The sequence below is a fragment of the Erpetoichthys calabaricus genome, chromosome 2 (genome assembly GCF_900747795.2).
Source record: "Erpetoichthys calabaricus chromosome 2, fErpCal1.3, whole genome shotgun sequence".
NCBI classification, from domain to species: domain Eukaryota; kingdom Metazoa; phylum Chordata; class Cladistia; order Polypteriformes; family Polypteridae; genus Erpetoichthys; species Erpetoichthys calabaricus.
The window spans coordinates 288,732,457-288,760,012 of NC_041395.2; the positions used below are offsets into that span (position 1 = coordinate 288,732,457).

Genomic DNA, 27,556 nt, shown 5'->3' on the forward strand with positions numbered 1-27,556 from the left:
TTATTCAAAATTTGGCTGCAAGAGTCCTTACACGGACCAACAGCAGCGAGCACATAACACCCATCCTGCTTCGCCTTCACTGGCTCCCCGTGTCTTACAGAACTGAATATTAAATTCTACTAATAACCAACAAAGCCTTAAACGACCTTGTGCCAAACTACATCAGTGACCTTCTCCATCACTATGTGCCTGTCTGCCCACTAAGGTCCTCTTGTTGTGGCAATCTTGTTGTACGCCACACTAATCTGCACTCCATGGGTGACAGGGCCTTCAGCTCCATAGCACCCAGACTCTGGAATGACCTACCAAAATTAATTAGATCAGCTGACTCCATTAATTATTTTAAAAAACAACTCAAAAGTCATCTGTTCAGAAAGGCTTTTAGCTCTACCTGACTTTATTACCCTTCTTTCAGTTTACCTCTATGTCAAGATGCTCATGTAACCTGTGTGTGTGTGCTAGACCATCAATTAAATTGTCTGTTAGGCTTTTTTCTCTAAATTTACTATCTTACTCTTCTTTATTTATTTATCTGGTTTAGTACAATGCTATATACTGTATATCCGTTCTTTCTTAAACTCTGTGAAGTGCCTTGAGCATGGGAAAGGTGCTATATAAATAAAAAGTATTATTATTTATTAAGAAGCCCTGCATTAGAGATTTAAGCATGATGCTGTCAACCTCCTTTGTTTAGATATTTAAAATGCAAGTAAAAGTACAGCTGGTCTGATTCATAATCTATTCTATTTATATCCAAATCATCATCGGCTAACGATAACTTTGTCATTTTCTCACTCATCTTATAAATACAATACAGTAACAAAGCATTTATATATTCAAATGAATTATTTTGTATCATTTGTTATTGGTATTGTTTTACACAGAACATATAAACATTCTATTAAACTAGTATGTTTATTAACAATCTGCATCATTCTTAATTAAAATATTTTTGTATTTAACACAATAACCATTCAGTATGCACACCTAACACCATATTATACTGTTGAATCAGGGAATACATTTGACAAGCACTTTTATTTTAATACTTCAAGTATATTTTCAAGCAAGTACTTTCTTACTTTTATTTACATAGAAAGGTCAATGGGGTACTTCAACTTTTACTTGAGTATATTTTTGCTAGTTTATTTGTACTTTTACTTAAGTAAATGTTTGAGTACTTCCTCTACCACTGACTAGAAATAGTAAAAGTTACTGTTATGTTTTACCCAGAGTTCTTCACCTGCCTTATGTTTAAATTTCTTTTTTCTGTTTTTTTTGTTTAATTTTCATTTGTTACGGTCATTTTTGTTTATTTTATTCTGTCCTTTTATTTTTATGTATGTTTAATATATTATTATTTTTGTTATTTGTGAATTATTTGTCATTTATTATTTAGTTTCTATGTGTGAAACAGTGTTTTGCTATGTTTCTTATAATGTATGGGTGGACCACCAAGAGGCAGGACCACCCTTACTTCACCACTAAGGAGCTACCTCCCCAGCCTTTAAAAGCAGGCTGGTAAAGTTAGATCCTTGCATTCTCTGAATGTACTTTGGAGGAAGTTGTGCTAGTATTGCCATTTCTTTGCTCTTTGCTGGGTTTCTTGTGTTTCTATTTATTGGATTATTCTTCTGCATTTTGTTTTGGGACTTGTTTTCTCTGGATTGCCTTTTAGGCAATTCTTTGTTGTTCCTTTTTGTGAGCCTTTTGCTATATCTTTCTGTGGTCAAGAAATATTTTAATTTAAAAAGATTCCTTGTAGGACTTGAATTTTCAAGCTAGAGTTTTAACATTCTGTCTTTTGAGAGGCATATTTACTGGTTTTTATATATTTGTAAATATTTTGGGACATTACTAATTCATTTTCCAGTTCTCATTGTTTGGAGCCCTATAGGCCAAAGCCTAAAGATCAGGCTATTCTGGGATGTGACCTATTTTTGGGAAGGCCAGTTAGGATTCTGGTCTAATTTTTGTGAATATTTCTGAATTCCTCACCCATTTTGCTATTGTGTGATGCTAGAATCACAATGGGTCTTGGTCTAATGTAATGTAATCAGTTCAGATTTACTGTCATATGTACAAAGTATAATTAAAATCTTATTTGCATTCTTCCCCAACACACCACACTCCCTGGCATTGTGAATCTAGCTCTGCAGGCTATGTAATATATAAGACAGAATGTAATGGGTGACAAAAAGCCCCTGCTAGTTCTAAGGTTTTTGTTTTCAGGTAGGTAAAACCATATATAAAGTCAATGGAAATGGCATTACCATGTTTTTCACATAGCCTGGAGTGATTAGCACACTGACTGCATAAGTTTCCATGTGAAGAAAAGAGTTAGTTAGGGGATAGGAGATACTTTTGAGGGTTCACAATTCAGTGTGGAATGATATCTGATCAGCAACTGTGGAATTACATAACAAGGCTAAAATAGTTTATATTATTTCACTACTGGACAGTAGTAGTAGGGTGTTATAGCCATTATGAATGTAGAGAAAAGCCAAGCAAAATGACACCTTTTATTGGCTAACTAAAAAGATTACAATATGCAAGCTTTCGAGGCAACTCAGGCCCCTTCTTCAGGCAAGATACACTACTGGACAATAAGCCCATGAATGGGCAACTACTCTCTCTGCTACTAACCATCCAGTTTGTGCCACCTGTAAAACCTCTTTGGGTGAATTAAAAGCAATTTTTGATATCCCAGCCAGGAATGAAGTTGTAATTAAAAAAATTTTCACTATCAGAAAGGGAAAATAGGAACACAGGAGGTTAAATTAGTGTAGGGGAATAACACAACCTAGAGATGCGAAACGTTGGTACCCCAGTTGGGGTTTCCAATTTAATAATAGCTCTAATTCTAGCCCAATGAAAACAAAAACAGCATGTGATGACGCAATCTTAACAGCGTATGTCAAATGAAAAGAAAACAGCCTTGAAAGGCAAAGGTTTGCCATCCTTTAGTGTATGTCTTGGTCAGGAGAGTGATCCATCCTGCAGTGAGCTCAGTCTAACAATAAACACTCTCTTTCTGGGGAACCTGGGTTTTATAACATCCAGGTATCTTCTTAGAGCTGTGCGGGGAAAGGGAGACAACATGGTTAGCAACTGCACCCACTTTCATCCCGGGATGGTATGATATACTGCTAATGAGCCTGGAGCATGTTTCTCTAACATGCTTCTCTGTGTGACACCTGAAATCAAGGACAGGCTCTCTAGTCAAAATATTGGCAAAACACTAGTTGAGGCTATTACGATTACCCTAAATGTAGGCTTTCACATTATCGAAAGAAAATACAAATAAGTTTATGAGCAAAATATATGGGGAGGATATAATCTGTACAGCATGTCTCCCTCGTGGTCTCCTCTCATTAGAACATGCCCCAAATTCCCCTCCAGTTAGGTGTCCAGGAGGAATCCTAATCAGATGCCCAAACTACCTCAACTGGTTCCTTTCAATGCGGGTGTGCAGCTGTTCTACTTTGAGCTCCTCCTGAATGTCTGCGCTTCTCACACATCTCTAAAGCACGATGTGAAGGAAACTCATTTCTGCCACTTGTATCCACAATCTAGTCCCTTAAGTCACTACACACAGCTCATGACCATTAAGTGAGAGTAGGAACATAGGTCGACCAGTAATTTAAGACCTTTGAACAAGATCCCAAAATGCTTAAACTACTGGGATGAGGCAGCACCTCATCTCAAACCCAGAGAAGGTACTACACCCTTTTCCGGCTGAGAGCCATGATCTCAGGCTTGGAGGTGCTGATCCCTGCCACTTCACCCTCAGCTGCAAACCATTCTAGTGTGTGTCTAAGGTCACAGTCTGATGAAGCCAGTAGACCAGCTGTAAAAAGCAAGATGTGATCCTTTCCCCACTAAACAGGACCCCCTCCACTTCTTGGATATGCCTACATATTCTGTCCATAATAATAGTATCATAATTTTTTCATAAACTCGAAGTACTTTTTCCAGAGACTGGAAGCCCCCGGAGACTTTAGAATAAGTGCTAAGATTTGTGGGTTTCTCAAACAACTATCATTGCTTTATTAAAGATTTTAGCTCAGTCATTTCTCCTGTAACTGTGCTAACAAAAAAAAATAAAATTTTTTTGGACCCCCGAAGCTCAACAGGTTTTTGAACAACTTAAAGCTTTTTTACTCAAACTCCTATTTTGCAGCACCTAGATCCCGACCTACAATTTTTAGTGGTTGATATGTCCAGCATCAAGGTCAGTGCTCTATTATTTTAAGAATTCACAGACAATAGAAATATGTATAAAAATGCTGATTATTCTAGAAGTTGTCTTCCGCAAAGCAAAATTACAACATTGGTAACCGTGAATTTTTGGAGATTAAACTCACTTTAGAAGAATGGTGACATAGGCTGTAAGGGGCCAAACTGATGTTCATAAACTTACCAATCGTAAAATTCTAATTTAATTAAAATCTGCCAAAAGACTCAATTAATGCAAGACAGGCTTACTGAGCTATGTCTTTTAGCTGCTTCAATTTTGTTATTTCCTTTGGATCAGGTGATGCCCTTTCCAGGAAATATTATTGTCAATGTTTTAATACATCACCCAAACCTATCATTCCCACCCAAAAAATTCTAGGAGTCACTAATGTGACTCAACCTGTCTCTTTGCTTGACAAAATAAAGTTAATCTTGGATCTAAGTGAAGTGGATTCACAGAATAGAATTTATGTTCACCTTTTTTCAGAAGTAAGGTTATTCAGTAGTCTCATGATTCTAAAGTATTTGGTCACCCAGGAGTGGCATGTACTGTGGTATTTCTGGTGGGAACATTTGTGCAAGGATGTCCGTGAATTTGTTTTATAATGCTCTATATGTGACTGTGCAAGATTACTGAGGGTATCCATTTCCTTCCAGACCTTAGAAGTCTATTAGTATGGATTTTATTACTATTCTAACCCTTTCCAAGGTTACACAGTAATATTGGTTGTATTTGACAGGTTTTCCAAGTTTGCTCATTTTATCCATCTTAAAAATCTCCCAAATGCTAAAGACCTATCGGATGAATTTATAATGGAAATGTTACGACTTCACAAGTTTTCTTCATCCATTTTGTCTGACATAGGGCTGCAATTAGTTTCTCACTTTTTGGTGTTTTTCTGTGCCAAGGTGGGCTCTTCTCTTCTCCTGCCTTCAGGTTATCACCCATAGGCTAATGTGCGGGCAGAATGCATCAACCAAGATTTATGAATGTTTTTATGATGCTTTGTAAAATTATTAATGGAAGTCTGAAGTCCTTACTGTTGTTGGCTGAATTCATGCATAACCTGCTGTATCACTCGGCACTTTTGAGTGCCATTATGGATTTATGCCTAATTTATTTTATGCATCATCAGCCAATTCATTGATTCCTGGTCTTACAGAATATCTCCTTAATATTTACGGATAGTTTTAAAGAATTTGAAACAGGCAGGCAGTTCTACAACCAGGATTGCTAACTGCAAATGGAAACCAGCACCAGCACATAGAGTTCAACAGCAGGCTTGGCTCACTGCCTGGGATATTAATTTGATGGTTCCCTCAGGAGAATTTGGGGCCCAGCTTTACTGGACCTTATTCAATTATTAAGAGGATTGGTTCTGTTCCTTACAAACTGGAACACCCTAGCCACTTTAAGATTCATCCAGAATTGATACCCAAATATCCAAATTGATGGGATGTTAGAATATATTGTAAGGGTTCCAGAGTCGAATACTTGGTATGTTGGCAGGGCTATGGGCCCGTTCCGTGACCTACAAACCCCGGTGTTACACCACCTCTGTCATAGGAAGACCCCAGTAAACCCGAAGGACATATCAGGAGCAAGAAGAAGAGTCCTAGAAGGAGGGTTCTGTCCTGATTTACTGTTTTTTGTTTTTTTCATTTTGAAAAGAATACATTTTTCTTTGTGAGGAGATATTTGTAAATGTATTGTTTATCAAAATTGGAGAGTTGTTATACTTAGCACTTACAGTTTAGTACCAACAAGGAGTACTTCTGTTTTATTACTGTTTAACCAAAGAAAATTATGTATCATCCATAACTTTATGTCCTGGAGACAAGCAGTAACAATATTAGGAGGAAGAACAGAGGTAGATTCAGTGCATAAATAAAGCTGTGTATCATCAGCTTAACAGTGAAATTGAATACCATGCTGCCGAATACTACCTATAGGGAAAATGTAAGTCCATCCATTTTCCAACCCGCTGAATCCAAACACAGGGTCACGGGGGTCTGCTGGAGCCAATCCCAGCCAACACAGGGCACAAGGCAGGAACCAATCCTGGGCAGGGTGCCAACCCACCGTAGGGAAAAATGTAAGTAAATACGAAAAAGAAGTGGCCCCAGCACCAAGCCCTGTGGAACACACTGTGTAACCACTGTGCTCTCCGATCTAAAGCCTTTCACCTGATCAAACTGTCTTCTATCAGTAAGATAAGAGGAAAACCACTGATACACAAGGCCACAAATTCCAAAATTAGCTAAATGTTCCAAAAGTATCTGATGTACAAGAATTGTTAAAAGTCCCATGCCTGCTGCCTGGTGAAGATCACTTGTAATTTTGACCAATGCAGTTTCAGTACTATGTTTTCGGACAAAAGCCAGATGGAAACTGTTCAAACAAGTTATTTGTTGAAAGATGGGACTTAAGTTGAGAAGCAACTATCTTTTCAAGAATTTTTGTTATATATGGAAGATTAGAAATAGGTTGGTGGTTAAAAAAATTTTTATGGTCTAAACTAAGTTTTTTCAAAATTTGTGTAATTGAAACTATTTTTATTGCAAGAGGAACAATGCCAATGGCATGGGATAAGTTAATTATTGAAATTATCAAAGGAAAAATATATGGCAAGCAGAAATTAACAGGACTAATAGGTATTGGATCCAGCTGACAAGTATAGGAATTAGATTTTGTTATAAGCTCAGAAATATCAAATTCAGTCAGTCATTTAATCGTTTTCATTTTGTAATTTCTTATGAACCTATGATAAAATTATACAAGTGGATGCCCTCTCACATCAACATGATTTAAGCAAAAATAACAGTGAGCCCAAACGCACAAGTCTCCCAGGAACAAATCCTTGGAGCAGTGAAGCTGTTTGAACCAATTGATAGTAAAGATTTGGGAAGAAAGTTTTCCTTCCCCAGAAAAGTTCCAGTCGATATATTATTTGTTCCTGATTCTGTGTTTCAGAAAATATTGTTTAGGGCTTTGGATATTTCCCCTTTTGAATGTATTTCTGGTAATGAAGCCCCTTAATATATAAAATATCTTCCATGCCTAGATTGACGAATGTTTTGAATAACTGGGATGTTTAAGCCAAGGTACTGTAGAACCTATTGAAGTTCAGCATGTGTCTTATAAAATCTGGTGAATGTAAGTAAAATGTCTTCCCAAAATACTATGTTCTGAAGAAGGTGTGGCTCTCTACACATAAATAAATTTCTAAAACAGCATTTGCACCTATTTGCAAAAGTGTGATTTTTATGTGAAAATGTCAAAGGATTCAAGAACTGCAAACTTACTGGGACTGAAGCAGCAGATGTGTTCAGTTGTTGTACAGTTTTATTCAGGATTACCTAAAATACAGACAAAATAATATTTTATTGATATGTATTGTCAAGCATTGCATTGCAAACAAAAATATAACAAGTGAGAAAAAAAATTGTGTTAGTGTTTGGTTTCACTTTACTTTTTACATTCAGGCTATGCACATTCACACTTCCTTCCTCTTTCCTGTATTCACTGCAGTGGAATGCTTTATGAATTTCCCCTGCAGATTAAAATTTCAGCCACATTTTAGCTTATGAATTTTCTCTGATCTTATGAGAATATACAGATTTTGTCCTTCTGTAAATGCATGAATAACTTGTAGATTTTAAATTTTATATATAATAACGTCACATCACCCATGTATTTTCCAAGTCACTATCATGATGAGCAAGTTGCTAACTCTTACTGTCAGGCCATACAGTAACAGACTACACTCACTCATAAACCTACACTCACTCACAATGGGACAATTTAGTATTGTCATAAATATATTAAATTAAACAATCATTATCATTTTGTTTAGTGTGAAGGACCTGTGAGATCAGGACTGAGGAAGCTTCATTTAAAAAAGGGAAGATATTTTGTTTTAGAAAAACACCAATAAGGTGTACTGCTCTTTTTATCTTTATCTAAGTCAGTAGCTTTCTTTGTTTTTAGATCTGTTGAAAATATTATCAAGTCTGACCTCAATTTCTTATTGCTCCCATAACAAATTATTTAATATTTTCAAAATAATTTACTATTTATGGACTAAGTTTTTTTTGGGTTGTTTGTTTTTTACCATTATTTTATATTTGAATAGGTACTTAACCTCTGTTACAGTTTGGAAGTTCTTAAACTTTGATGCAAATTATACATTGTTGCTTCAGAGCATTTTTGGAAGTTTTTACTTCACAGATTCTTCCAGTGTAATTATTTCTTCTGTAAGTTGTTTCTTAATTATTGTGATAAATTTTTGTTAACTTACTTTTGTGGTCTCTACATTTGTGTGATTTCATGGTTGTTAGGGACGTAGTCACAAATGGTCATACTGCATGACGACACAAGTGCAACACTTTAAAAACTGACACTACATGTCCTTCAGGGTGTAATATTGCACAGACAACAAATGTATTCTTCATTACTTTTCATAAATAAGACACATCTTCTGGTCCATCAGTTGTTTGGCTGCTCAGTTAATTCTTACTGAAAGTACACCTCTGGTACGCAAAAATGAAACAGCAACACTTTAACATTTATTAATGTAAGCAGTAGTGAAGATTATCAATATTCAGTGCATCATTATGAACTCATACACAGTAAAAACCTACTTATGAAATATTAATCTTTCATATGCAATATATATTTTATTTCTAGTTATTATTATTATTACACTACCTTTCCTTTGTATTGTATATTGCTATATTTTTGTTATCATTATTGTCCTGTATCAGTCTATGAGAAAGTATTTCTTGGATTCATTTGTGCAGTTACGGTGCCCTTTCACTAATAAACATTTACAAATGGATAAATAATTAAAACTTGAGATTAGGTACTGGAAAATTGTCTATAATTAATTAAATTGTCTATAATTAATGAATACATTATCTATAAAGATGTAGTAAAAGTTACAAATGTCATTAGATAATAATTCATGTATCTGCAAAACTTTATAATAGCTTTCATTAATCCCTTAAACCAAAAAACACTTAATACTAGTAAACTAAACAGTAAACCAAAAAGATTTCACTTAATTTTCAGAGTGTTCTTCTCTGAAACGTTCTTCCTTGATTTGTTTGTAAAGTTCTTACAAGAACATTAAGATAGAAAACCCACATTTTCTCACATGCATTTTAGAAAAGGTTTTCATGTACTAATTCTCTTCATGGGACAGTGGCAATTAATCTGAGGACCACTTTGCTATCACAGCTGTGTTGAGAGCCGCCTTTAAGAGTAATTTCACATCTATCTATCTATCTATCTATCTATCTATCTATCTATCTATCTATCTATCTATCTATCTATCTATCTATCTATCTACCAAAAAGTACTTATGTGAAAAATACTAAGATTCAAATCTAACTTTGCTGAATTTGCATTTCACAGCCCCAGATTTCAGCCACTGATCTCTAATAACCCTTCAGCCATGAAGATCAAATAATAGAAAGCTGCTCTCAGCAATGAAGCGATCATCAACCAGTGACATAAGGTTAAAAAGATTGCCTTGACCAGGCTAACATCAATGTGAGTTTAGAAGAGAGATGGCTAGACTTGAGAGAAACTGAGGTTGAAGATGTGTTGCTCATAAAAGAGACAGACGTACAGAAATGACCACAACAAGCAAACAGGAGCGGAGGAAGAAGGCATGGAATTGAAATAAAAGTTGTTAATCATCAATATGTCTCTTACTGTAATTTTAAATGATGATGCATAAATACATTATGCACTAAGAAACACTTTATCCAAGCATATACAGTACTTGTGTGTTAGTTTGAAAAATGTTATAAAGTAATATAAAGTCTCCCAGCATTTCTACATTTCAAATCTCACATGCAAACAAAATCAATTCTAAGTCTGCACTGCAATTTCAATCAAATTCTAGAAACTTCTAGAAAATTATGATTTAATTAATGTTAAGATCTGCTTAGCATTTCTTAAACTTACCTTATATGTCATTAATTGTGAATAAGTCCAGTTTTGCAAATTTCTTAAATCCTTTGCTTCATTGATCAGTTGTTTTTTAATAATTTGATTACTCTGATACAAACAAAATAAATGGTAAAATTTTATTAAAGATTTGCTTCACAATAGCAAACATCTAGAGCAGTGATCAAATAGATTTTACCTGGGGCAAATTCTTACAAGGCCACTCAGCCCCCCAAGACCTCCCCCAGCACTTTAACAGACACACCCTCTCATTCAATCCTGGATATTTTCATCCAGTCACCCATTCACTCATATCAAACACACATTATGTAAATTTAAACCTGCCAAATTCGTATCTGTGCAAGATAAGGCTAATTTAAATGTATATTTTCTTCTTACAACAGTCCACAGTGATTGTACCCATTTATGCAACTTCCAATTAGCCAAGAAGTAACACTGAAATTTTTTGGTGGTACAGTGATATTTCAGTTAATATTGCAACTACCCAATTGAAACTTCACTTTGACTTTCAGCTGCAATAAACTGTGCAGTAACAACTCTGTACTAAAATTCAGTATTACAAAAATCAGCTTAATTCTTTCTTTATGTAATAGATAATTCATTATGCTATTAATAACCTTGGTTCAAACAAAATGGAATATGATTGTATCTTTGACTTTCTCCATCGTTTACCTTCCTTAACAGATTCAACATACATGGAGAACGTTACCGGGAAATACTGGCATACATGCACAAGAAATGGTTAATGGCCCTTGGAAGGACCATTCAGCAGCTCTTTTCTGATGAGGACCTGGACTAACTCCCATTGCCTGTTGAAGCATGTAAACTTCCTCAAGGAAATTGCGATCTTCATAGGCACTTCTCATTGTACTGTACTAAAATTCAGTATTACAAAAATCAGCTTAATTCTTTCTTTATGTAATAGATAATTCATTATGCTATTAATAACCTTAGTTCAAACAAAATGGAATATGATTGTATCTTTGACTTTCTCCATCGTTTACCTTCCTTAACAGATTCAACATACATGGAGAACGTTACCGGGAAATACTGGCATACATGCACAAGAAATGGTTAATGGCCCTTGGAAGGACCATTCAGCAGCTCTTTTCTGATGAGGACCTGGACTAACTCCCATTGCCTGTTGAAGCATGTAAACTTCCTCAAGGAAATTGCGATCTTCATAGGCACTTCTCATTGTACTGTTTTCTCTTCTCATTCTTTTCCATCCCAACCTACCATACTGTTCAAAGTATGCATCAAAGGTCAGAGTCATTACAATATTTACAGTGGTGTGCAAAAGTATTAAATCCCCTTGAAAGTCATAATAATTTTCTGCAGGACAAAATATTTATAAACATATTTGTCCATTAAGTATTTTTAATGTGAATTCTGTAACAATACATTTCCACAGTCAAAATAAACCATTTTTCTGTAGATATTTAACTGAACAAGAAAAACTCAAAAGTTAGTGTTTGTATTCAAGCCTTACACATAATTACACATTACTACTTTGTTGAGAACCCTTTTAGATAGATAGATAGATAGATAGATAGATAGATAGATAGATAGATAGATAGATAGATAGATAGATAGATAGATAGATAGATAGATAGATAGATAGATAGATAGATAGATAGATAGATAGATAGATAGATAGATAGATACTTTATTAGTCCCAATGGGAAATTCACATTATCCAGCAGCAGTATACTGATAAATAAATAATATTAAATTAAAGATTGATAATAATAATAATGCAGGTGAAAAACACCTAATAATAACTTTGTATGATGTTAAATGTTAACGTTTACCCCCCCGGGTGGAATTGAAGAGTCGCATAGTTTGGGGGAGGAACGATCTCCTCAATCTGTCAGTGGAGCAGGACAGTGACAGCAGTCTGTCGCTGAAGCTGCTCTTCTGTTTGGAGATGATACTATTTAATGGATGCAGTGGATTCTCCATAATTGATAGGAGCCTGCTGAGCGCCCTTCGCTCTGATGTTAAACTGTCCAGCTCCATGCCAACAATAGAGCCTGCCTTCCTCACCAGTTTGTCCAGGCGTGAGGCGTCTTTCTTCTTAATGCTGCCTCCCCAGCACACCACCGCATAGAAGAGGGTGCTCACCACAACTGTCTGATAGAACATCTGCAGCATCTTATTGCAGATGTTGAAGGACGCCAGCCTTCTAAGGAAGTATAACCGGCTCTGTCCTTTCTTGCACAGAGCATCAGTATTGGCAGTCCAGTCTAATTTATCATCCAGCTACACTCCCAGATATTTATAGGTCTGCACCATCTGCACACAGTCACCTTTGATGATCACAGGGTCCATGAGGGGTCTGGGCCTCTTAAAATCCACCACCAGCTCCTTGGTTTTGCTGGTGTTCAGTTGAAGGTGGTTTGAGTCGCACCATTTAACAAAGTCATTGATTAGGTCCCTATACTCCTCCTCCAGCCCATTCCTGATGCAGCCCACGATAGCAGTGTCATCAGCAAACTTTTGCACGTGGCAGGACTCCGAGTTGTATTGGAAGTCCGATGTATATAGGCTGAACAGGACCAGAGAAAGTACAGTCCCTTGTGGCGCTCCTGTGTTGCTGACCACAATGTCAGACGTGCAGTTCCCAAGACGCACATACTGAGGTCTGTCTTTAAGATAGTCCACGATCCATGCCATTAGGTATGAATCTACTCCCATCTCTGTCAGCTTGTCCCTAAGGAGCAGAGGTTGGATTGTGTTGAAGGCGCTAGAGAAGTCTAGAAACATAATTCTTACAGCACCACTGCCTCTGTCTAAGTGGGAGAGGGATCGGTGTAGCATATAGATGATGGCATCCTCCGCTCCCACCTTCTCCTGATATGCAAACTGTAGAGGGTCAAGGGCGTGTTAAACCTGTGGCCTAAGGTGGTGAAGCAGCAGCCTCTCCATGGTCTTCATCACATGTGACGTCAGAGCGACAGGCCGAAAGTCATTCAGCTCACTAGGACGTGATACCTTTGGGACTGGGGTGATGCAAGATGTTTTCCAAAGCCTCGGGACTCTCCCCTGTTCCAGGCTCAGGTTGAAGATGCGCTGTAGAGGACCCCCCAGCTCCAATGCACAGACCTTCAGCAGTCGTGGCGATACTCCATCTGGACCCGCTGCTTTGCTGGCACGAAGTCTCCTCAGCTCTCTGCTCACCTGCGCTGTTGTAATTATGGGTGGGGATGTCTCTCCTATGCTGGTATCAGCAGAAGGATGTGTGGACGTTGCAGTACTCCGAGGTGAATGTGAGATTGGGTTAGGGTGGTCAAACCTGTTAAAGAAGATGTTCATTTGGTTTGCTCTCTTCACGTCTCTCTCGATGGTGGTACCCCGCTTCGAGCTGCAGCCAGTGATGATCTTCATCCTATCCCACACTTCCTTCATGCTGTTATTCTGCAACTTCTGCTCCAGCTTTCTCTTGTACTGCTCCTTCGCCACCCTGAGCTGGACTCGGAGTTCCTTCTGCACGCGCTTGAGCTCATGCTGATCACCGTCTTCAAAAGCCCTTTTCTTCCAGTTCAAAAGGCCCTTGATGTCACTTGTAATCCATGGCTTGTTGTTAGCATAGCAGCGTACAGTTCTTACTGGAACTACAATGTCCATACAGAAGTTGATGTAGTCAGTAGTGCAGTCAACAACCTCCTCAATGTTCTCACAATGTGATCCCTGCAGGATATCCCAGTCTATAGTTCCAAAACATTCTCTCAGAGTATTCTCAGCCTCCGGGGCCCACTTCCTGAATGATCATGTGGTTGCAGGTAGGACCCTCACTTTTGGTTTGTAGTGAGGCTGAAGCAGAACCAGGTTATGATCTGCTTTCCCAAGCGCAGGCAGCGGGGTGGCGCTGTATGCGTCTTTAACGTTTGCATACAGTAAATCAATATAATTTTGCTATAATAACAGCCTTAATTCTTTTGGGGTATGTACCAGTTTTTGTGTCCTGCGGTGGGTTGGCACCCTGCCCGGGATTGGTTCCTGCCTTGTGCCCTGTGTTGGCTGGGACTGGCTCCAGCAGACCCCCGTGACCCTGTGTTAGGATATAGCGGGTTGGATAATGAATGGATGGATGTACCAGCTTTGCATTGTTCGGGAGTGATTAATCCCCATTCTTCTTGGCAGAATTTATAGAGATCCTCTAGGTTGATGCGATGGCGTTTCTGGACAGCAGTTTTCAAATAATGCCACAGATTCTCAATAGGGTTAAGATAAAGGGCTTTGACTTGGCCATTCCACAACATTCTCTTGTGTCGCTTTGGCCTTATGCTTAGGGTCACTGTCACATTGAAAGATGAACCTCTTGAGACGTAGTCATAGAGTCAAGATAAAGGGCTTTGACTTGGCCATTCCACAACATTCTCTTGTGTCGCTTTGGCCTTATGCTTGGGGTCACTGTCACATTGAAAGATGAACCTCTTGAGACGTAGTCATAGAGTCATGGACTGGAACAAGTGCTTCTGCAATATTGGGCAGCATTGGTGTCCATTTATTGTCCCTTCAACTCTGACAAGATTCACAGACCAAGCACAGAAAAATAATCTCCATAGCATGATGCTGCCACCACCATACTTCACTGGTGTTTCTTGAGAAATGGGCAGTGTTCAGTTTTACGCAACATATACCTTTTTGTAGGCTGGCCAGAAAGTTCTATTTTGGTCTCATCTGACCATAAAACCTTCTCCCACATTTAACTGGGTATTTCTCATGCTTTGTTGCAAATGCTATATGTGCTTTTATATGGACCTTCTTTAGGAATGGCTTCTTTCTTGCTACTCTCCCATAGAGGCCTGTGTTATGGAGAACTCTTGATATTGTGGACCCATGCACCTTCACTCCAGTTTCAGCCAAACAGCATTGTAGACTTCTGAAAGTGGCCGTTGGATTTTTATTAGCCTCTCTCACCAGTTGACATCCTGCTGTGATGTTTAGTTTTGAGGAACTGACTGTTCTAGTAAGAGTCTGGGCACTGTGATGAACCTTCCACTTTCTGATGATGGATCTAATAGTGATTAACAGGACATTTTTGAACCCATTTCCTGCCTTGTACATTTCAATGACTATGTTTCTCACATCAGCACAATGCTCCTTCATCTTAATTTTTGCAGTGATTGTCCAACAAAGACGATGAAGGATGCTTTTTGTATTCAGAAAGATGTAAGGGTATAAAGAGAGATACATAAATAGTACCTAATTATGCTTTATTATGGTCAAATTACTGTCAACTTTGTGTTGTTTGTGATTAATTTTCCATTTTTGTAAACCTGGAGCTTTCCAAAGTACAGAGGTTTAAATATTTATGCAAGCTCCAACTTTTGAGTTTTTCTTTTTTGGTTAAATATCTACAGAAAATGGATATTTTGGCTTTGGAAATGTATTATTACAGCATAAGAGTTCACATTAAAATACTAAATGGATAAATGTGTGTACAAATCTTTTGTCATGCAGAAAATTATGATGACTTTCAAAGGGAATGAATACTTTTGTACACCACTGTATATACTGTATGATAATGCAAAATAAACTATCCCAAAACGAAGCTGAAATCATTTACTAAACAATACAGACTCAAAATTAAAATAAAATCACTAGACAACACTTGATACACAAACATTGAGAAATTACCACAAAACATGTTTTTCCAATACTACAAAAGCTGGTGTTTTTATTGTATTCTTTAATTTATATCATCTTTTATTCTTTTATTAATGTCCTGCAGTGCTAAAACTTGGAAATCATTTGGTGTGAACTGGACAGGTAGTTATGCTGTGCTGAATTTACACAACACAAGATAAATATGTGAAGTGTTCAAAAAATACTTTCATTCAAAAATTTAGGTATGCACCCCCATTTGTGTCCCTGTGGCACTGGGCCTGGCTTGGGGGCAGTGACAACTTGCACGTAGGCTGGATCAAGGGCCATCAAATGATGACAGTACAATATGATTTTTTACCAATGAATGAGTAGCAAAAATGTTTGGACAAGGTACCAGTAATTAGGGAAAAGAACATTATTGAGTATGTCATAGTTTTAAAGACAATCAAACCAAATACTGTTGGCAAATGAACAGAGTTTCTGTTTATACTTAAATGCCTGTCTGAAGCAAAAAGCAGACGTTTTAGAGCAGGCTGTTAAAAGTAATGACTATTATCTTGAAAGGACACCTAGGAGTTACCACTTACAGTATGTCTGAGAGAGAAATCTTGAAGGCTGTGGATTGTACACCATTGGTGATCTCTAGAAAAATCTGGAGTGTTCTCCACTTGACTTTCTCATTTTCGTAGCGATTATAGAAAAATTGCATGAATACGTAAACATGTGAAACAAAACATGTACCTATTCAAATTTAGAGTTTATTTGATAGCTCTTTTATCTGATTAGATACATTTCAAATAATGGTGTTGTTTTATGTTTGTACCAAGTACTTTCCCTGCATTGTTGATAAGTTAAATAACAGTTAAAAATAATAATATGTGCAATGTAGTTAATAAACTGTTAGTAAATAAAATGAATAATTACATATTCCCAAAATTATATATTATTCTAGGCCTGTCTTTAACTCTTTCATTCTGTTTATATGACAAATCAGAGCATTAACGTGTATGCAACTGATTAATTTTCTTCTGCTTTTGTGATGCTGTTTGATTTTTAACTCTCATTTTCATATAAAAAATTAAATGTAGGTAATAAAAAAAGTTCAGGAAATCCAAAAAATACGGAAAACAAGAAGAAATGTCAATTATTCACAAACAGTACAAAACTGATGAAAGCTCAAAACATATACGAAATACAATTCGTGGAATTAAATGTAGGGACAAAGAAGTAAATGAGCAGTGCAAATCAGAAATGTACGGTATGTAAATTTTAAATTTCGAAGAATATCTATACAAGTCAAGTCAATTCAAGTTGGGAAGCATGTACTGGTACGGTACATTGCCGCACCCAGTACAAGAGGAAACAATTCAGGATCCCGCTTGGCAACCCCCCTGGCAGACACGTGGTCCAGTCCCACCCTCCGGAAATGATCCTCTATCTGCCGCAGCCAGGTGTTACGTGGGCGACCCCTTGGCCTGGTCCAGCCACTTGGGTCCCCAACAACAAGGATCTTACGAGCTGGATCACCCTCGGGGAAACGCGTCACATGGCCGTAGTGCCGTAACTGACGCTCCCTCACAATGCAGGTAATGTGCCTCATTCAGGACTCCATGAGAAACCGCTCATTTGACACAAAGTCAAACCAACAGTACCCAAGGATTTTCCGGAGAGACACAGTACCAAATGAGTCCAGCCTTCATCTCAGGTTACTGGATAGCGTCCATGTCTCGCAACCATATAGCAAGACAGAAAGCACCAGGACTCTAAAGACTTGGACCTTCGTGCTTTTGCATAGATATTGGGAGCGCCTCACACCCCTTTCCAGCGACCTCATGACCCCCATGCCCTTCCAATCCGTCTACTGACTTCATAGGAAGACTCACTAGAGACATGAATGTCACTGCCAAGGTAAGTAAACCTTTCGACAAGGTCGACACTCTCTCCGCAAACAGACACACTGCTGAAGGCTGTGCCCAAGAGGTCATTAAAGGCCTGGATCTTGGTTTTTATCCAGGACACTCACAAGCCTAGACACAGACTCCTCGCTCAGTTTCTCAAGAGCCCCGGTCAAAGCCTCCATTGACTCCACGAAAATCACAGCATCGTCAGCAAAGTCAAGATTCATGAATCTTTCTTCACCAACATCAATATCTATACTTTATTAAAAATGATCTTTTACCATAAAAATTATAAAACAATGATTTCATTGATGGTAATGTAATTTATTACATTAGTTCAAACACCCACCATAATTACTGATAAAACAAATTTCTTTTGTTGACAAAATAACATGTAACAATGAAAAACAAACTTACCGTTAGTGTTCATATGTAGCTAAGCCAATCATACATGATAAGTATTGACCACAAATACTTACTAACACTAAGTTGCATAATTTCACTAAAGAATTAATAATCTTTCATGGAAATTCAGAACCAGCAAAATGAAGAAAATTCACAAACACTATTATATCACTAAAAGAAATGTATTTTAAGCACAAAACCAAAAAAAAGCAAAAAGTAAATTTCAAAAAATCATAGCTACATACAAATATGGAACACAATTTGCCTTAAGAAAGACAGCAACAAGTACCTAAATGTTGAAATATGAAAATGTGGTTAACAGATAAACCTGCTTCAACAATATCACAGAATCAACTGACAAAAAAGCATATTAAAATTTTGTTAATCAAAGTGGTGGGGTAAATTATAGAAAACTCCTAGTTCTGGGTAAAAAAAACAGAGCCAAATCAGCCTGCATGTGATGGTTCAGGTCTGCTACATGTTACCTGTTCCAACCAGGAGCATAGTGAACCTGGTTGTCAATAGTCATAAGTGAGATAAGCCGGGTAAATGAGGACACACATGTAGCAAAGGGTAGGTGCAAAAGGTGCATAGGTGCTTTTATTAAAATCAATCAAAAGTCAGTGTTTAACAGTGCAGTGCTCCATTATAATAAATAAATAATCCAATAAACGTCAGTGATCGTGGAGATTAAAAATTCAATAAAAAAATCCAAAAAACAAGGTTAAAATGTCAGTAGGAAACCATCCTCTCTAAAATCTCACAAGCCCAAATGTATCCTTTAAAACCGATGCCTCTCTGGCCTACCCTACTCAGATGTTAAGAGCACGGACAACCTTCAGTCCTTCCCATGTCCCTGCCGCCAATCCCAAGGCATTCCACAGGATGCCACTGAGCCTCTACTCCTTCGACTCCTGCTGCCATCGTCCTCCAGACTATTTGCTCTTGCATTTGCTTCCTGGCTGCTTAGCAGGAGCAACCTTCAGGTTCCTCTTGAGCGCCGGCCACATGCTCCATCCCTGGCGCTCCATTCCCATCCACCTGTTTCCTCCCATCTTACACTGTTTCTCTTTCACTCCTGCCCTTCTCTCCATTCTTTCCTTTAACCTACTTTCTTGTCTTTTTCCTGTTTCATTTTCATTCTTCTATTCTGCCCCATGCAGGCTCCTTATATTTGCTTAACTGGGCACAGGTGTAAGCTGTCACTCCCTCCAAGGCAATAATGAGGCAACTGATCAATCTGCCTGCTTTGGCGCGAGTGTGCACACAATCAACCCCACACAACCCCAGAGCAAAGCGCACTCATACACCTGCACCCGAGCCTGTAGTTTGAGGTGTGATTATTCATTTACAAAGTCGCCCTACACCATCAACCATTCACCACACTGCATACGATCTCACTTGAAGATTATTGCTGAACAGACTAGTTCAAATCTATTTTGTTTGTTTTCCCCTTAATTTTCTAAGCATTGTTGCTTTTAAATGAAATTTATTTTGTACTGTCTTCTATGTCTTCACAATATATATGTATATATTAGAGCTGTCAAATGATTAAAACTTTACTCAGTATTAATCAGAACATGTGGTGGTTCAGCAATGTCCAGTAGTCCCCTGTGAATGCCGCTGCTGTACAACTTAGTAGCTCAAACTGCAAACACTTGCTTTTCATATAAATCCTTGATAAGTGACAGAACTGTCACATGTGAAGGTAATGTTTAAGAGTTTTTATATAATAGAGCGATACTGTAAATAAAATTGGTATCAGACTCTTGAAACACTGAGTAACAGAACAAAAAAAACAAGGCTTATACTCACAACTTTTGATGCAAGCGTTTCCAGAGATTTTGCAGCATCATCCAACTCTCCAACTGTGAAATTTTTATTTATCTAAAACAAAAAAATCATGAAATGTAATTAAGCATAATTATTAAACCTAAAAAGCTATATCGGTCTCCTGAGAGAAGCATTTAAAATACATGGACACAGATAATGTTCAGGCCCTATTTCCAATCCAGGATTCAACTGCCATCTCCAGCTGAACCCCACTACTCACTGTTAATCAGCTTAAACACAATTAAAAGATTTGCAATGTGTTTTCAAAAACCCAGCCACAGGGGATACACAAACCAGTGTGTATCTTTGTGCCAGTCCCAAGCCCAGATAAATGGGGAGGGTTACATCAGGATGGCAACCGGTGTAAAATTTTGCTAGATCAACATGCGGACAACAATACAGATTTCCATACTAGATAGGTCGAGTCCCGGATTAACAACGACCGCCACCAGTACTGTTAGCCAACAGGGTGCTGCCAGAAATTGGGCTACTGTTGGCTGAAGAAGGAGAAGAAGAGGGGGGACACGTGTCCAAAGGAAGAAGGAGAGGAGGAAGGTAAAGAGAATGTAACTGAGGGTAGGAACTTTGAATGTTGGTAGTATGACTGGTAAGAGGAGCGAGTCAGCCAATATGATGGAGAGAAGGAAGGTTGATATATTGTGCGTGCAAGAGACTAAATGGAAGGGCAGTAAGGCCAGGTGGATATGAGGTGGATTCAAATTGTTCTATCATGGTGTGGATTAGAGGAGGAATGGGGTAGGGGTTATTCTGAAGTAACAGTATGTCAAGAGTGTTTTGGAGGTGAAAAGAGGGTCAGACAGTAATGATCATGAAGCTGGAAATTGAAGGAGTGATGATGAATGTTGTTAGTTCATATGCCTTGCAAGTTGGGTGTGCGATGGATGAGAAAGAAGATTTCTGGAGTGAGCTGGATGAAGTGATGGACAGTGTACCCAAGAGACAGAAAGTGGTGATTGGAGCGGATTTCAGTGGACATGATGGTGAAGGGAACAGAGGAGACGAGGAGGTGATGGGTAGGTATGGTGTCAAGGAGAAAAATGAAGAAGGTCAGATGATAGTAGATTTTGCAAAAAGGATGGGCATGACTGTGGTGAATACATATTTTAAGAATAGGGAGGAACATAGGGTGACGTACAAGAGTGGTGGAATGTGCACACAGGTAGATTATACTGTATGCTATGCAGAAGAGTCAATCTGAAGGAGATTAAAGACTGCAAAGTGGTGGCAGGTTAAAGTGTAGTTAGACAGCATAGGATGGTGGTCTGAAGGATGACGTTGGAGATTAAAAAGAGGAGAAGAGTAAGGGCAGAGCCAAGGATCAAATGGTGGAAGTTGAAAAAGGAAGACTGCAAGGTTGAGTTTAGGGAGGAGGTAAGACAGGCACTGGGTGGCAATGCAGAGTTACCAGACAGCTGGGCAACTATAGCAGAAATAGTAAGGGTGACAGCAAGAAGGGTGCTTGACGTGACATCTGGACAAACCTGGTGGTGGAAAGGAGAAGTACAGGAGAGTACACAGAGGAAGAGGATGGCGAAGAAGAAGTGGGATAGTCAGAGAGATGCAGAAAGTAGACAAGAGTACAAGGAGATAAGGTGCAAGGTGAAGAGAGAGGTGGCGAAGGCTCAAGAAAAGGCATCATATGAGTTGTATGAGAGGTTGGATACTAAGGAGGGAGAAAAGGAACTGTACCAATTGGCTAGACAGAAGGACAGAGCTGGGAAAGAAGTGCAGCAGGTTAGGGTCATAAAGGATGAAGATGGAAACATACTTTCAAGTGAGGAAGGTGTGTTGAGAAGATGGAAAGTGTATTTTGAGAGACTGATGAATTAAGAGAATGAGAGAGAGACAGAGAAGGTTGGATGATGTGGAGATAGTGAATCAGGAAGTGCAACGGATTAGCAAGGAGGAAGTAAGGACAGCTATGAAGAATGGAAAGGCCATTGGTCCAGATATCATACCTGTGGAAGCATGGAGGTGTTTAGGAGAGATAGCAATGGAGTTTTTAACCAGATTGTCAAATGGAATCTTGGAAAGTGAGAGGATGCCTGAGGAGTGGACAAGACGTGTACTGGTTTTTAAGATTAAGGGGGATGTGCAGAGCTGTAGTAACTACAGGGTGATAAAATTGATGAGCCACAGCATGATGTTATTGGAAAGAGTAGTGGAAGCTAGGTTAAGAAGGGAGGTGATGATTAGTGAGCAGCAGTGTGGTTTAAGGCCAAGAAAGAGCACAACAGTAGGGATCAGGTTGAGGAGACCCTGGAGAGGTGGAGATATGCTCTAGAGAGGAGAGGAATGATGGTCAGTAGGAACAAGACAGAATACATGTGTGTGAATGAGAGGAAAGTCAGTGGAATTGTGAAGATGCAGGGAGTAGAGTTGGCAAAGGTGGATGAGTTTAAATACTTAGGAGCAACAGTACAAAGTAACAGGGATTGTGGAAGAGAGGTGAGAAAGAGAGTGCAGGCAGGGTGGAATGGGTGGAGAAGAGTGGCTGGAGGGATTTGTGACCGACGGTTATCAGCAAGAGTGAAAGGGAAGATCTACAGGACAGTAGTGAGACCAGCTTTGTTATATGGGTGGGAGATGGTGGCACTGACCAGAAAGCAGGAGATAGAGCTGGAGGTGGCAGAGTTAAAGATGCTAAGATTTGCATTGGGTGTGACGAGGATGGACAGGATTATAAATGAGTACATTAGAGGGTTGGCTCAAGTTGGACGGTTGGGAGATAAAGTCATTGAGGCAATATTGAGTTTGTTTGGACATGTGCAGAGGAGTGATGCTGGGTATATTGGGAAAAGAATGTTAAAGATAGAGCTGCCTGGCAAAAGGAAAAGAGGAAGGCCTAAGAGAAGGTTTATGAATGTGATGAGGGAGGACATGCAGGTGATGGGTGTTACTGAACAAGATTGGAGGACAGGAGGATATGGAACAAGATGATCCTCTGATCTGCTGATGCCTACTAATGCAGGGTCATTATCATTAATCAAAGGAGACATTGAAATAAAATCTGAAGCTAATACCAAGGCAAAATTGAAAATTAAAATGAAGTGGGTATCAATGAACTCTGTATGCAAGGGAATTTTTTTCTCTTAAATTCTGTAGAAACTAGTAACCAAAGTAATATACTGACAGATCACTTAATTACATTGGGTAATTTGTACATCAATCACATGTTCTTTTTTGACAAAGATTTTACCAAATGTCAGAAAAAGAAGAAAGAATATATTTGACGGTATTCTTGTAATTGTGTTGTGCATTTTGTAACAAATACTAATTGATAATTGAGTACAAAAATCTACACAAAATCCTATGACCCATGTGCATTGTATCGGTTGTCAGCGCTGCCTGTATAGTATGCAAAATGTTTTTTATTTTCCATTACATTTTACATTTTTGTACTGTAAATAATATTCAGTAGAATATAAACAAATAACAATCATCAAATACCTGTTCCATAAATGGAGTAAAGTCAATCTTTCCAATCTGCGTTGTGAAATTTTCCATAGAAGCTCGTACATTGTCAGTGAGAATTTGTATTTGTGGCAGGGTAAAGTTTGTTTTGTCAAATTCATCTTTGATTCCTGTAGTGTACTGAAATAAGATTAAAATAAAAGGGATATTGTAGTGTAAAGTTACAAACAACTATCAGCAACCAATAAACACAACATAAAAATTATTTGTCTTTTCACATGTACAATCCATAAATTTACTGGAAATTTGCACACTCACACATGTCTGAAGGAACTGCTAATTTTGCTCTTCCCTTTTTAAAGTGAGGTTGAGGCACAGCTGTGGCAATAACAACTCCAGAGCTAATGAGGGACAAGGAAAACTCTGCACATGTGCACAAAGTTCAGTGCCATCTGCTCCCACATCACACGCTCAAGCCACTCAGACCACACTACCACACCCCACCCAAAGACACGGGTGTTACCATTATTTATTTATTTATTTAAAACTTGCCAACAAGCCGCAGACCTCAATTTACCACAGTAACCCCATGGTGCAGTAGTCAGCCGCACACCTCCAGAGTTCCTGGTTAGATTTTCATATTATATAGAGTTGGCACACATTTCTCTTGTCTTCATAGAACCTCAGGCCCTCAGGGACAGAGAGTCACATATAGTGTGCTACCTTCCTGGAGCATAGGTGGGAGACTTCTCTGGAAGTATAAATAAACTCCTGGACAGAGCAAAGGTGGATCCAGTTGTCGTTGTTCATCTTGTAACAGCTGGTATAAAGAAGGGCAGGCTAACATTTCTGTAATTGAAGTTAAACAATTAGGTGCCAAGCTGAGGACCAAAAGTGACAAGATGGTCTTCTCAAATGTTCTGCCTATGATACACACCAGTCTAGACAAGACTGTAGAGATTAGAACGTTTAAATTGTGGCTCAAATCTTGCTGTGGAATAGATGAACATGGGTTTATGGAACACCAAGGTTCCGTTCTGGAACAAATGACACCTGTTCCACCTTGAGAGGCACCTATGTATTCAGATTGTTTAAACTATACAATGCGCACATTAAGTCCAGGACAGGCCAGGTTCATAACTTCACATAAAGGAATGGACAGTAGAATTATACACATTGCAAATCTGAAATTACTATCCCACAATTAATAATTTCATTAAGACTATTTCATTAAGAATTATCTGATGTAATGCTAGATCTATATATAAAAAAGTTAGAATAAGAATAAAATAAGTGAGACATAGTTACAGGAAGCTCCACATAAATGTGATATCATAGCTGTAACAGAAACATAGCAAAGACATAGATTAGATTTAGATAGACATAGACAAAGACATATAGATTTATTGATTTATCTGGTTTGTACAATGCTATATACTGTATATGCTGCCGTTCTTTATTATATTCTGTAGGTGCCTTGAGCATGGGAAAGGCGCTATATAAATAAAATGTATTATTATTATTTATAAAAGATAGGCAAAACCGAGAAGGCAGAGCAGTGTGTGACGATGCGGGTCCGCGAGGACAATTCTCAAATGAAGCCAGCTCATCTCGGTGACATTACCGACGGTGTCGGGTTCAGGGCACCTGAACACAAGATGGGAGCATGGAGCGTACCCGCATCGTCACATTTGGTGACAGGGGTGAGATGAGCTGGCAGTGGGGACTGAAGAACAGGAGACCAATGAGCCAGTGGGACTGGTGCCACACGGATCAGAAAATAACGAACCCACGGACCCAACCCGGAGGAGGACATTTTTAAAGGACTGAGCTTTTTAATGGACATTTATTTATTCCTGGTTTTACTGTCTTTTAAAAGTATTTATTCTTTTAATGTCCTGGTTTTACAAAGGGGCTTGGGTTGGTTTTATTATGGGATTGTTTTTAGTGCTTTTATTTATCGGTTTTAGTGCAGTGGTAGTTTGGCCGAGCCGTGGACCTGGGCCGCCAGTTGCACTGGGTTGATAATGGCGTGGAACCTTCCCATGCAACTGGGGCTTTAAGAGGGGAGGTAGGTGGTATAGTGGGTCCGCGGCTTTAAAACAAAATATAAGGGCCAGGTTTTAATCCGTATAGCTGTGTCGTTCTCCGTGGGCGCGATCATACGACCACGGGAGTCAGCTGCGTCCACGGAGGCACGGGGAGACGGGCTATATATACAGGTCGACACCAGGGGATAGAGATGGATAAGATGGATAGATGTATAGAAGAAGAAAAAGGAGGTTAAACGACGTGAAAGAGCCTTCTTAGCAGCTACGATCTGGCCGCCTGTAAGGAGGAGACAGCACGAGCTGGGGCCCCGCAAAGGAGCATTAGATTGTGCCGCTCTAGGGACTAGTTCGCCCCACTGAATGTTCTATTGGAGTGGGGTGAGAAAGGCAGGTGTCCTCCTGAGGGATCTGAGGACCAACTGCGTGGGCGCAAAGGATGAAGGGAGGAGAGCCGACCTCGGACGGTCTGGCAGTGATGTCCTAATGGAAGCCAAGACAAAGGTCGGCCGAAAAGGATCTCGTGGCTGTTGGGTCTCCGCCGGCTGCAGGAGTTATGGGTGAGCCAGGGAGAATGAGAGACGATGGTGGGCTAAGACCGGGAAGAGTGAGACTGCATTTTTAACCTCTGTTTTTGAAGGATTTATTTATTGTTTTTATCCCCACTGAACACTTGTTTTTATGGATTGTTTATTGGAACTATGGAGCACTGCACTAACTGTTTTTGTTTGCTGTGTTTGAATGCATGTCTTCTTCAACTGGATGGTGAGGAGGTTTGGAATTTGACTATAAAGCATCAGAGATAATGACCTGCTATTGGGAGTGTGTTACATACCCCTCTATGCAAATGACAGTTTCAATAGAAGAAGGGTATTATATTCATGGGGCACTTTAATTATATAAATATTAACAAGGCTAACCTTACACATAGCAGAATGCAAGAACATGAGTTTTTGGATGCAATCAGTGACTATTTTTAAAACAGTATTTTAAAGCACCATCAAAAAGGAAAGCCTGTCTAAATTTAATATTTTGTAATAATCAGGAGACAATTCAGAGGGTAAAGGACATTGAACCATTAGGATCTAGTAACCATAATAAGAAAGCACTGTTTCAATTTAATAGGGCAAATTTTGAGTATATGCGAAGTCTACTTAAAGATAAACTGGGAGTCTATAAGTCGTAGAAAACAAACTACTCCACCACTGACGACCCAAACAGATTCTTTCATTATTTTAGTAGTTAAAAGGTAAAAGAGCTTATTTACTTTACAGATGATACCAACTATTTGGAATTGCTGATTACAATCAAGTGAATCGTTACAGGAGGACCTGTACAGAATACAGGCTTGGGTAGATTTGTGATAGATGAAATACATGTAAATACATGTAAGGTATTACAACCAAAAAGTTAAAATATTAGATTTTACGTTATACACTGATGAGCCACAACATTAAAAACCACCAGCCTAATATTGTGAAGATCCCCCTCATGCTACCAAAACAGCTCTGGCCTGTCGAGGCATGGACACCACAAGCCTACTCAAGGTGTCATGAGGTGTCTGGCACCAAGACTTTAGTAGCAGATCCTTTAAATCCTGTAAGTTGCAAGATGGGGCTTCCATTGATCGCACTTGGTTTTCCAGCACATCACACACATGCTCGATGGGATTGAGATCTGGGGAAATTAGAGGCCATGTCAACAGTTTTGCAATGTGAGAGGGCACATTATCCTGCTGACAGACTGATATCACAGCATACCATTGTCATGAATGGGTGTACGTGGTCTGCAACAGTCATTAGGTAGGTGGCATGTGTCAAAGAAACAATCAAATGAATGCCAAAAGCAAGGATTCCAAACAGAACATTGCCCAGAGCATCACACTGCCCCGCCGACTTGCCTTCTTCCCATAGTGCATCCTGCTGCCATCTCTTCCCCAGGCAAACAACGCACATGCACCTTGCTTCCAAACATGATCTAAAAGAAAACGAAACTTTTCAGTCCAGACCACCTTCTTCTATTGCTTCTTCCAGTTCTGACATGGATTGCATTCCTACTGTAGTGGCTTTCAGTGGTGGTCAGGAGTCAGCATGGGAATGCTG

The 27,556-nt window shown here is 38.8% G+C and overlaps 1 protein-coding gene across 1 annotated transcript in view; it reads right to left on the reverse strand.

The window, feature by feature from the left end:
- prom2 (prominin 2) overlaps positions 1 to 27,556 on the reverse strand; it is a 170,540-nt gene that overhangs the window by 28,209 nt on the left and 114,775 nt on the right. Inside the window, exons 16-19 of the mRNA XM_028795719.2 lie at positions 23,443 to 23,586; positions 19,954 to 20,025; positions 10,217 to 10,309; positions 7,546 to 7,599 (exon numbers count right to left, since the gene is read on the reverse strand). Of these exons, the coding sequence (XP_028651552.2) occupies positions 7,546 to 7,599; positions 10,217 to 10,309; positions 19,954 to 20,025; positions 23,443 to 23,586 (363 nt within the window). The remainder of the gene's footprint in view (positions 1 to 7,545; positions 7,600 to 10,216; positions 10,310 to 19,953; positions 20,026 to 23,442; positions 23,587 to 27,556) is intronic.